This window comes from Gekko japonicus, unplaced genomic scaffold, assembly GCF_001447785.1.
Source record: "Gekko japonicus isolate JY-2015 unplaced genomic scaffold, Gekko_japonicus_V1.1 scaffold253, whole genome shotgun sequence".
Lineage (NCBI taxonomy): Eukaryota > Metazoa > Chordata > Lepidosauria > Squamata > Gekkonidae > Gekko > Gekko japonicus.
Genome location: NW_015173681.1, coordinates 1,220,477 through 1,232,978, shown reverse-complemented (window position 1 = coordinate 1,232,978; position 12,502 = coordinate 1,220,477). Strand labels below are relative to the sequence as shown.

Here is a 12,502-nt window from a genome sequence, read left to right as displayed (position 1 = left end):
TTCTTTCTTCTTTTTAATACAGTAGAGCAATGTGCTGGTAAAATTGATCAAATCCAAAAAAACCCAACAATAATAATAACAACAACAACGACAATAATAATAACAACAGCAATGGTAAAAAGTCAAGATTAAAATAGCAGCTGCGTTCGTGTGTGTGTGTCTGTGTGGTTTAACTCTTTTGTTTTTAAAAAAATCCACTGAGTCTGGAAAGACACCAAAAAAAAAAAAAAAAAAGGGTTTAAGTGAACCAGGATCTAGATACTTGACTCTTTGGGCAGCAAGTCCATGTTGGTGACAGAGGTCACAATGGAAACGAGGCAGTCCGAGGTAGTGCCGTTTACCGATTTGCGGATCTGAGAAACCCGTTCCTCCACGCAACCGGCCGAGAGGCGCGCCTCGGCATCGTGGTCCCAGCACTCTTCAACAGTGATGCAAAGCTGCGCCAGACCCTGGACGGGAGAGGAGGAAACAAGAGGGCTTAGTGTCCTCCCAGAACCCATTTCTCTCCCTTCTCCGCCCTCGTTGCCACTGCCTACCAAGAACTCCTCGACGGGGATGTCCCCGTTTAAGGCATTGTATGGTTATGACAGCCCACCCGTCCCATTTCTGGAAGGGGATACGAACATGGGACCAGGGGATGCAGCCCAATGGTGTAAACAACTGAGGGACTCTTGGCCTCTTTTATGCAAAACATTGGCTGCGGCGAGAGAGGCCTGCAAAACGCAGGCTGATAAGGGAAGGGTGGAGGGTTGGGCTCTACAGCCTGGTGACTCGGTGTATGTTTCTACAAAAAAATATCAACATGTTGAGGCCTAGTCGGAAGTTGGGATGGAAATACATTGGCCCGTTTAAAGTTAAAAGAATCATCAGCGATGTTGCAGTTGACATGGACTTGCCGAAAAATGTGAGAACATTGCATTCTGTATTTCATTTCAGCCTCCTGAAGAGAGATACAGGTTCCTGTTCCTGGCATCCAGTGAAAATGGCGTCCCCTCCTATCATGATTGAGGGCGAGGAGCATTATGAAATATCACGGATTCTGGACTCTAAGATCAAACGGGGGAAATTGCTGTATTTGGTAGAATGGGTGGATTTCGGACCCCAGCACCTCGAATGGGTGGAAGTAGGGGATATTCGGGCCCCTGAACTGTTGCGGCAGTTCCATCAGGAGTTCCCGGACAAACCGGGAGATCTCCCGGACTGACCGGGAGACCTCCCGGAATGGTCGGGAGAAGCTGATTTTTGAGAGGGCAGTATGTCAGCTATGCTGCCATGGGGGTTGGGGAGTTCATTCTGTGTCTTGTTAATTGCTATTGCATTCCTATCCCTGCTGTTATGCCTTTGCTGAAACGCTTATCTCCATAGATGTGCAGGAGGAGGTTGTGTTGTCTGGAGAGCTCCTATGTACCGTGAGAGACTCCGAGTTCTCAGCTTTAGCCACCTAACGGTTGCCTGACTTATCCCGCGTGCGGGAGGGTGTCTAATTGGCCAATGCCATGGGGGGGGGTGCATACGAATACCCTATATCCTATTATGCTCTAGTGGCTGTGGCCATTCTTAACAGTGCCTGTGTTACTGCATCTATAGCTTTGCAATAAAAGTATAACCGTTCCTGAATGTGTGTCCTTCGTTGTTAGCTGTGGGTTTTGACAGTCTTACATTCAAGTAGACAACTTTCATTGATTTACTTTTCCGTTAGGCTATCTAGGCAAGGTCTCCTCCCTTATTTCCAAGCATACTGATGCTCTGCCAAAGTCAAATGGACCCACACCACACCTCTCTCATACACATCATGCCGCTCATTCATGTGATCAACTGCAATTCCAAGATCCTTTTCACAAGTGCGGCTGCCATCCTGCAACAGTGCATTTGATTCTTTTTTGACTAAATTCTGCCTTTCTCTGTATTGAATTTCATTTCTGTTAGCCTGCTCTCTTGCAGCACTGGATAATGCGTTTCCGGTACACATAGTGATCATTTGCAACTGGATTTCCCTGTGTGAAACATGAAAATCCAGTTACAAATGACTGCTATTATGCACTCAGAATGTATCATCCACGAGCTGCCAAAGCAGACCTAGTTTTAAAGCCATATTGTCAGTCTTTGATCCTCAGACTTAAGAGAGGATGAGAAGAAGAAGAAGAGGAGATTGGATTTATACCCCGCCCTTCACTACCCAAAGGAGTCTCAGAGCAGTTTACAAACTCCTTTCCCTTCCCCTCCCCACAACAGACACCCTGTGAGGTAGGTGGGGCTGAGAGAGCTCTGACAGAAACTGCTCTTTTTCAAGGACAGCTCTTATCAGAACTATGGCTTGCCCAAGGTCATCCAGCCAGGTGCAAGTGGAGGCGTGGGGAATCAAACCTGGTTCTCCCAGATTAGAGTCCACACACTTAACCACTACATCAAACTGGCTCACTTTTTGTTGTATGGAGAAAAGAGAAATCCGGATTCCTATGGCAACCTGTTTCTTTCCTCCTTTCCACCGTCCTCTGAATAGCTGCTCAGAGCCATCGCAAAGGGAGAACAGAAATAAATTCAATCTGGAGTTTTGTTAAGGCCTCAAGGCAGTTCCTTCCTAGAAAAATTGCTGCACATTTTTTAGAATGTGGGAACCGACTTCAAAGGGGGCATCTGGTTCAGCTGCACTGTACTTCTCAGCCCGGAGGGTAGCCGGGCTGCCACGCTGCCCGCTTTGGTGGGCAACATCCTACCACCAGCCTCCCCAATCAATGCTCAGATAAGCAGGAGTAAAAAGCGCGCGCGCGGGGGGGAGGCAACATGCAACGTCAACTCCTGGGCGAATACCCGGAAGTGACATCACTGTGCCAGACAACGTTCTAGGAATTTCTCTCGTGTCTATGGTTTGTTTTTTTTAACTACAGAAACTGGAGAAGTCCTAGAGTGCTGCACTATATGCTGAAGTCATTTCCAGGTACTCACCCGGAAGTGATGTCACGTGACATAATTTTTTGTCAACCTCTGTTCCCTCCACCCTCCCACCGATTGCCAGCAGAAGGCTAGCAACCCTAGTTGCCAGAGAAAAGATTACAGACAAAGGACATACAGGATGTTTAAGCCAGTGTTCTTTGAACGCAGGACGCATCTTCTTGTGAACCACCACCTCCTGAAGGTCCTCGAGGGATGGATGCTGACCGATCTCTTCTTCGAATGGCAGCATGTACTCATCCACTGGACCTGAGTATGCACAGAGAAGGGAAAACGTCACTAGACAGTGGAAATCCATGGAACACGGCACAAAACTCTGATCTGGTTCTCACACAGTTCACATCATAATCGGTATTGGGATCCATCTTGGCCTCCTCTGCTCACCCACTTAGAGTTCAACAGAGCATTACTGGAAACTTAGCTGGAAGGGACCTCCAGGGACATCTATTCCAACCCCCTGCCCAAGGCAGGAAATTCACAAACACCTCCCCCACACACACCCCAGTGCCCCCTGCTCCACACCCAGAAGATGACCAAAAACTTTCAGGATCCCCAGCCAAACTGGCCTGGAGAAACATTGCTTCCTAAACCCAATGTGGTAACTGATCAGCATTTCCCAAGGCATGTAAGGAAGGGCCACAAGAACTAAGCACTGATGCAACCCTTCCTGCCCTCCCTCTCATGACCTGCCTAAGGTCACGATAGTAAAGGTAAAAGTTTCCTGTGCTCAAAAGTTAGTTGAATCTGACTCTAGGGGGCAGTGCTTATCTCCGTTTCCAAGCCGAAGAGCCAGCGCTGTCCGAAGACGTTTCCGTGGTCATGTGGCCGGCATGACTAAACACTGAGGCACACGGAACGCTGTTCCCTTCCCACCGAAGTGGTACCTATTTATCTACTTGCAATTTATTGCTTTCGAACCGCTAGGTTGGCAGGAGCTGGAACTAGAGACGGGAGCTCACTCCGTCATGCGGCACACTCGGGTCTCGAACTGCCAAGGTACAGACCTTCTGGTCTGCAGCTTCAGCGTCTTAACAATTTAGGATCTTCCAGGGGGCACCATGAACGGTCTGAATAATGGCCATCTGATTGTGATCTGACTGAACCTGGCTCTTATATGTCATTTTATTGTTGCTTTGTTTGAATTGCTGTTTGTTTGCTTTTAATGTTTTAATATATTATGTGTTCAACTGACATCCCTTGACCTGCCCTGAGCCCGCTTGCATGGGAGAGTGGGATACAAACCAAATAAACAAACAAATAAATTGGGAGTTAGTGTGGCACAGAGGTGAAGGAGGAGGAGGAGACTGGATTTATCCCCTGCCCTTCACTCGGAGTCTCAGAGCGGCTTAGAATTCCCTTCCCTTACCTACAACAGACACCCAGTGAGATAGGTGGGGCTGAGAGAGCTCTGACAGGCACTGCCCTTGAGAGAACAGCTCTGACAGAACTTGTGACTGACCCAAGGTCACACCAGCAGCTGCGTGTGGAGGAGTGGGGAATCAAACCTGGTTCTCCCAGATTAGAGTCCTCGCTCCAAACTGGCTACGGCGTGGAAATCTCAACTCAGCCATGAATTCACCAAGCGATCCTAGGCAAGCATCTCTCCGCCTCCCAACAACTTTGCTGTGTTAATTCTGCTTGGCTGATCCAGGTTTCATTAAAAAAAACACACCACCGTCTTTCAGACAAGTTAAAGCAGTGCCTGCACACTCCGGATCTTTCTCAGCGATCACCTTCCGCATGCTACTTTTGGACGCTTTGCAAAACTGAGTTATTCAGAAGGTCGTTGTTTCTGGAGTGGTCTGTGTGCAGGAAAGGGGATTAAGGAAGGGATCTTGGCATGACGATTCTGGGCACTGGAACTGTTCTGGTGGTTTTACAGTTGTTTCATTCATGGTTTCAAACAGCATCGTAACCTGCCTTGGAATGACTACTGCTGAAAGTTATGGCAGAAAGTGCCAAAGCAGAATTACAGCTGATCATCAAGAAGAAGAAGAAAGAAGAAGAAAGAAGAAGAAGGAAGAAGAAGGAAGAAGAAGAAGGAAGAAGAAGAAGGAAGAAGAAGAAGGAAGATGAAGAAGGAGGAGGAGGAGGAGGAGGAGGAGGAGGAAGAAGAAGAGGAGGAAGAAGAGGAAGAGAGAGGAGGAGGAAGAAGAGGAAGAAGAGGAGGAAGAAGAGGAAGAGGGAGGAGGAGGAGGAGGAGATTGGATTTATACCCCGCCCTTCACTACCCAAAGGAGTCTCAGAGCGGCTTACAATCTCCTTTCCCTTCCTCTCCCCACAACAGACACCCTGTGAGGTAGGTGGGGCTGAGAGAGCTCTCTCGAGGACTGCTCCTGAGAGAACAGCTCTGAGAGAACTTGTGACTGACCCAAGGTCACACCAGCGGCTGCATGTGGAGGAGTGGGGGAATCAAACCCGGATTTCCCAGATTAGAGTCGGCGCTGCTAACCACCACACCAAACTGAAGACAAAAGTAATGACTGCTGGAGAATTATGCAACTTTAAGGCTGAAGATGAAGAAATCAAAACTGTTTGGGATTTTCCGTTCCTTGGCTCCACCGTCAACCAAAAGGGAGACGGCAACCAAGAAATCAGAAGGAGACTGAGACTGGGAAGGGCAGCCGTGAAGGAGCTGGAAAAGGCCCTTCACGATATTCCCCATGACTACGCGTGGGTGTGAAAGTTGGGCAATGAAGAAAGCTGACCCGGAGAAAGTAGATTCCTTTGAAATGTGGCGTTGGAGGAGAATTTTGCAGAAACCGTGGAACGCCAAAGAAACAGATCAGTGGGTTCTAGATCAAACGAAGCCTGAACTCTCCCTAGAAGCTCCCTAGAAAAACCATCGTTTTACAAGGACACGCCCACAGTGTCTGAGAAGACTACCAACAGCAGCAGAAGAGAAGAGGAGATTGTATTTATACCCCACCCTTCACTACCAGAAGGTCTCAGAGTGGCTTACAATCTCCTTTCCCTTCCCCTCCCCACAACAGACCCCCTGTGAGGTAGGTGGGGCTGAGAGAGCTCTCTCAAGAACTGCTCTTGAGAGAACAGCTCTGAGAGAACTTATGACTGACCCGAGGTCACACCTGCAGCTGCATGTGGAGGAGTGGGGGAATCAAATCCGGTTCTCCCAGATTAGAGTCTGCGCTCCTAACCGCTAGAGATGTAAAATTTCCGGAACTTTTCGGAAAATTTGAAAAAAATGCTACATTAGCATTTCTTTTGTCTTTTCTAGATTGAAAGTCATTCTGTTACTTTAGGAACATAAAAAATGACTATGGACATTTTTACTTGGCATGAAATTATCACAACTAGCATATTAAAAATATAGTGTACCCAAACAATTATTACAAACAGAATACCCACCCACATGCAAAAACAAAACTGAAACCTTTTTATTTTCTTCTGACAATCGCACCTCCTAAAGGAAGAAATGCATCTTGTTCTTGCATTGGAGAGTTCAGTTTGTAACCTAGGACTTGCTTGTCTTCAGTGCACAGAAATTAGATCAATCTGATACCATTATATATTTTAGAAATGATTTGGAAAACATTTGAACACCTTGTCTTAAAATATTTTATTTATCATGTTAAAATAAAACATTCCATAATCAATTTCTTTTCTTTTCTTTTCTTTTTTCAATTTTTCCAATTTTTCGGAAAAAAACAAAAAAGCTTCAGGGGAAAAAACGGAAAAAAACCGTTTTTTTTCCGAATTTTTCCGGTTTTTTCCCGGGCCTTCACATCTCTACTAACCGCTACACCAAACTGCTTCTGATCTCTGTGCAACACAGTGGCGATTTCAAGACTTACCATCAGCTGCTCGACATCTGGAGACTAGCTCCCACAAGACTAGGCCCATGGCATACATGTCTATTCTTAGAAAGGCATCTCTCTGGAAGTTTATTGCCCCTTCTAATACCTCAGGAGCCATGTATCTTCTTGTTCCCACCTGAGACAAAAAGAAGAGTCTGCTTTTTGACACTGAAAGGCAGCAAATAGAGAACCATATCTATCTATATTTGAATTCAGTAGCACCCTGGAGATCACATGGACTTTCAGGGAATGGGCTTGTGAGCGTCAACGCTACCTTCAGCTGCTATGAACATCTGGAGCAGAGGTCCATCAGTGGCTCTAAGCCACAACGTATAGAGCAGTGATGGCGAACCTTTTAGAGACCGCGTGCCCACACTGTGACCCAAAACCCACTTATTCATCGCAAAGTGCCAACACGGCAATTTAACCTGAATACTGAGGTTTTACTTTAGAAAAAACACAACTCATACATTCACTTAAGATGATCCAAACATAGTAAGGAAAGCAATCCCAAATGCTTTCATTTACTTAAAATTATTTGGCAGAGAATTCGACACTTTAATGATGGTCTGGGCCTGGCTGGGGCGATGGCACGCGTGCCCACAGAGAGGGCTCTGAGTGCCACCTCTGGCACCCGTGCCATGGGTTTGCCACCACTGGTATAGATCGAACACTCTGTCCGGGGCACTGATGCGCTGTCTTCTTGGTGCTTGGGGGGCAACAATTGGGAGGGTTTCTGAAATTCTGGCCCCGCTGACAGACCTCCTGACGGCACCTGGGTTTTGGCCACTGTGTGACACAGGGTGTTGGACTGGAGGGGCCACTGGCCTGATCCAACATGGCCTCTCTTATATTCTTACAATTTTATAGCTTTGTTATATTATCACTCATAGTTTCCACTGTCTGCATACCATATGGTATATATTTACTGCCCAGACTATTTTGTGAATTGTAAACTGAGAGTGCGGGAGGTAAATCTTTTATGTAAACAATCAACATCCTTTAATGACACAGCCATTTTCAGTCCTGGTAGTAACACAGGTAAGTAAGAGAGGTATTCCTGCCCTTCCGACCCCCGGTGTAGGCTAAGCGGGTGTCCTGAGCCAGCGGAGGTAGCCACTTGCCAAGCTGAAGGCAGCCACCAGCCAAGGGCTGTCCAGATGCTTGACCGGCCAGCTCTGTGGTATTACACTGACTGAACAGAAGAACATAAGAGAAGCCAATGTTTGGATCAGGCCAATGGCCCATCCAGTCCAACTCTCTGTCACACAGCGGTCAAAAAAACCAGGTGCCATCAGGAGGTCCAGAATGACTCCACGCGCCGCCACCCTGTAATTCGACCGAGCAACGCAGCCGACTTGTCTTGCTTCCTTCCCCACTAATAGTAATGTCCATTGTACCAAGCAAATGCTGCTGCTTTCTGCTGTCACAGCCTCTATGACTACCTGAGATGGTGCACACCGACTCCTCTTTTGGCTAAGCTGCGAGTGTTACCTGTCCGTGGGTGTCTCCTGGGGGTTTTCCAGGCTCAAACCGCACAGCCAGTCCGAAGTCGGCCAGCACGGCTGTCAAGTCGTTCTTCAGCAATACGTTTTTACTCTTGAAGTCCCTGCAGCCAGACGGGGGAAGAAAATAAAAAGGAAATAGACGGATGTTTTCATGCAGAGCAGATCTTGCTCCACTGCAGCAACCGTGACCGAATCTCGGCCGACTGAACTGGTGGGTGGTGCGATCCGGATTCAACCCTAACCTATGAGGATCCTGCAACCGGTGTCAGTGTAAGGCTGCTTGTGCCTAAAATATAGGAACTTTCAAACAGGCTGTGAGTTGGTTATGAGAAAAGGTAAAGGCAAAGGTTTCCCTTGCTCGAAAGCCAGTCGAGTCCGACTTGAGCCATCGCAGCTCCTGAGAAAAACCCAACAGTAATTAAAAATACACTCACACACACCAAATAATCACTACTTTTGACAAACACAGCTTCATTTTTATCAGAGGAAGGGCTTGGGGGGGGGGACACGCCGGAATGGAGTTCCGGAACCTCTTCAACAAAGTCCTCTTTAAAATGTTTAAAACTTCATGAGTTTTCAGTCTACAGATTGAAAACGTCATTTCCCTCTTGAGAGTTCTGGCACCTCCCCCCCCAAAAAAAGCCCAGAGCTGAATCTACAAATAAGATCCAACTGTTTTTTTGGGGGGAGAAATCAGAACTCTTTTTAAAAGGCTCTCTCACGAGACTTGCTGCAAATCACGCAAACAGCTGGGACACCCCAACTCTGCCTTCTCCTCACCCTATCTGACACGCGCTGCCAGAAGTAGTAGTAGTAGTAGTGGTAATAATAATAGACTGGATTTATACCCCACCTTTCACTACCCAAAGGAATCTCAGAGCGGCTTACAAACTCCTTTCCCTTCCCCTCCCCACAACAGGCACCCTGTGAGGTAGGTGGGGCTGGGAGAGCTCTTGACAGAAACTCCTCTTTTTCAAGGACAGCTCTTATCAGAACTACGGCTTGCCCAAGGTCATCCAGCCAGGTTCTCCCAGATTAGAGTCCACGCACTTAACCACTACACCAAATAACAAAGAGTTTTCAGCTAATCCCAGCTCCCTTACAAATGGAACTCTACAATACAGGCATTTGGAAACCCATATTTTGTGGCAGTCATACTTTACTTAGCCACGGCCCTTAAAACAGCTCGGGGTACACCAACAAAAAAATTATGTGCAAAGGGGCCTTCCAAAAGGGTGTGTAAATAACTTTGCTGCAAGTTCCCCAAATAAGGCCAGCCTCGGAGACCAGCTCCTGAAATCCCTTATTGTTTTATGTAATTTCAGGCCCAAGGCCCACACTGTCCTAGAAAGCTTAGCTAGGCATTCGAATGCTGGCTGTTGGCTTGGCTCCCTTTGGAGAAGCTTACAGGGTGAGCTTTCATCCTTACCTAAGACGCAAGTAAAAATCCCTGCTTATTAAATCGCTCCCAGACTTTCCAACACTTACAGGGCGGGGAGGCGAGGGAAGGAGGAGGAGGGTGTGGGTGAATATAATTAAATTACAGACCTTAGGCGGCAGATGGCAAGCCCATGTGTGCTCAGCATTCGAATTCTCCTGCCAGCCATTCAATTCACTGTGGTAACCCTGCCGGTCGGACGGCAGGACGACCAAGGGGCTGTGCAATATAATTAATGAGGGCAGATACAATTGTTTTCTAAACCGTCCTGTCAGAATATGTTACGAAGAGAGACACCGCGACCGAGGCGGAGAGAGAAAGGGGTAGGGGAAGAGTTCAGCGAATTCCCAGGGTGCGGAACGCCCCGCAGAAGAATGGCCGAGGACAAATCTCTCTCCTTCTGAAGGCGGGGGGGGGGGAATAACAAGTTTGGAGGGAGAAAGAGCTCTTCCTTACGCCAGAGGCACGGGAATATGGGCACAGGTTGGCTGGGAGAGACAAGGAGGAGGAAATTCTTCCACGCGCTGAAATCTCTCAGTCAAATTATGTCAACTTATGTTTTGATTTTATATTATGATTACTTACTTTGTTACACTTTACAAACTGCTTGCTCCCCCCCCCCCCATATGGGGTTATAGGGAAGAAGAAGAGGAGGAGGAGGAGATTGGATTTATACCTCGCCCTTCACTACCTGAAGGCGTCTCAGAGCAGCTTACAATCGCCTTTCCCTTCCCCTACCTTCCCCACCCCTCCCCTCCCCACAACAGACACCCTATGACTGCAATGTTCCCGCTAAGCTGTGGAGTCTTGTGAGCAAAAATTATACTTTGTGAGCTGCTGGCATTGAATTCGTGAGCAAGTAGTTTGGCTACTGCATAAATTAGTTTGCTCTGGAGCCATCCTCCCTGAACTAAAACAAAAATGTGTGAGCCGGAGGCTAAAAAACTGTGAGCTAGCTCACACTAACTCAGCTTAGAGGGAACACTGCCTGTGAGGTAGGTGGGGCTGAGAGAGCTCTTTAGAGGACTGCTCGTGAGAGAACAGCTCTGAGAGAACTTGTGTCTGAACTAGGTCAGACCAGCAGTGTCATGGGCATGGATGAGGATGAGCTGACAGAGCCTGCAGAAACCACAGCTGCCCCCCCTGAAGCAGCAGAGGAAGGTAGCTGGCAAGTGCCTGTAACAGCAGTCTTCACACCTGGCCCAAATAAGGAAGAACTGCAAGCTGAAAGTCCTCCTGACTCACCCCCAGGTGTGAATCGTTTAAGGGAGCGACTGCGGCAAAACTTAGCAACCAGGCGAAGAGAGGCCAGGCTACAAGGGAGACGCGCAGCCAACCCAGAGTTCTAACAGGAGCCTGGCCGATCGTGCAGCTGGCTAATTGGTAGCAGCATTTAACTCCACACTCTGGGTGCTACTCTTCCTGGAAGCAACAAGTCAGCTTTGTGCTGCTTGCATCCACTCCGGCTTGGCTCTTGCACCTAGACCTTTGGACCCCCTGGCTTTGGACTTGGCTCTGTGTTCCTGGCTCCAGACTCCGGCTTGGCTTTGGACTACGCTCCTGGTTAGTGATTTGGACTTGGCTCTGTGTTTCTGGCTCCTGACCCCGGCTTGGCTTTTTGGACTTTGCACTGTCTTCTTGGCTCCTGACCTTGGTCTGTTCTGGACTCCCTTTGGACTGGCACCCTAGCCCGTGACAAGCAGCCACATATGGAGGAGTGGGAAATGAAACCTGGTTCTCCCAGATTAACCACTGGTAAAGGTAAAGGTTCCCTTGCTCAAAAGCCAGTCGAGTCCGACTCTATGGTTGCAGTGCTCATCTCCGTTTCAAAGCCGAAGAGCCAGCGCTGTCCGAAGATGTTTCCGTGGTCATGTGGCCAGCATGACTAAACACCAAGGCACACGGAACGCTGTTACCTTCCCACTGAAGTGGTACCTATTTATCTACTTGGAATTTCTTGCTTTCGAACTGCTAGGTTGGCAGGATAACCACTGTTAACGGGGTGTCAAAAGTGTTGCCAGACGGTGGTTTGAGCACACCCACAACTGCAACTTCTACTTTAAAAATTAAGGAAAACAGCTGGGGTTACCTGCTCTGGGTTAGAAACACCTGGAGATTTGGGGGGAGGTGGAGCCTGGGGAGGGCGGGATTTGATGAGAGGATGGACCTCAGCAGGGTATAATGCCGTAGAGTCCACTGTTCAAAGCAGCCATTTCCTCCAGGGGAACGAATCATGGTTCATCTGGAGATCAAATGTAATAGCGGGGGATTTCCAGGTGTCACCTGGAGGTTGGTAACCCTAGGAACAGCACCACACCTGGTCATTTTCTGATTACACCGTTTATAGCCATGCAGAGTCAAGGCAGCCATCTTGTGTGTGACCAAGGGCTTGTTATGACCCACTAGGAAGTTCTCATTTGCAAGGCATCTCAACATGAAGGGGACTAGTGCCATAACAATCACGGGTATTATTGACGGCTCTTGTTCCCGTTTTGTTTATTATCCAGTAGGGTTACCAACAACCTGAAGGGGGGGAAAGTCTTGCCCCTTTAACAGAGGCTTAATGTATGGAAACAGCACATGAAGCTCTTTGTAGCATGGAGATAAATAACATCACCTGGTTAACAGAAGAAGAGGAGGAGATTGTATTTATACCCCGCCCTTCACTACTCAAAGGAGTCTCAGGCCCCGGCCACACGTGCCGGAAAACGTGGGGGGGGGGGAGGCGTGGCTATTTGCACCGTCGCATTCTGATCAGCCATTATGCGATCAGACGTGATGGCAGCACA

At 48.0% G+C, this 12,502-nt stretch overlaps 1 protein-coding gene across 1 annotated transcript in view; it reads right to left on the bottom strand.

Annotated features, from left to right (window-relative positions):
• Nucleotides 1-254: 254 nt before the first annotated feature.
• The window catches only part of ACVR2B (activin A receptor type IIB), a 197,340-nt gene continuing 185,092 nt past the window's right edge, over nucleotides 255-12,502 (bottom strand). The window contains exons 9-12 of the mRNA XM_015423053.1: nucleotides 8,262-8,376; nucleotides 6,765-6,903; nucleotides 3,068-3,198; nucleotides 255-449 (exon numbers count right to left, since the gene is read on the bottom strand). Coding sequence (XP_015278539.1) covers nucleotides 255-449; nucleotides 3,068-3,198; nucleotides 6,765-6,903; nucleotides 8,262-8,376 — 580 coding nt within the window. The remainder of the gene's footprint in view (nucleotides 450-3,067; nucleotides 3,199-6,764; nucleotides 6,904-8,261; nucleotides 8,377-12,502) is intronic.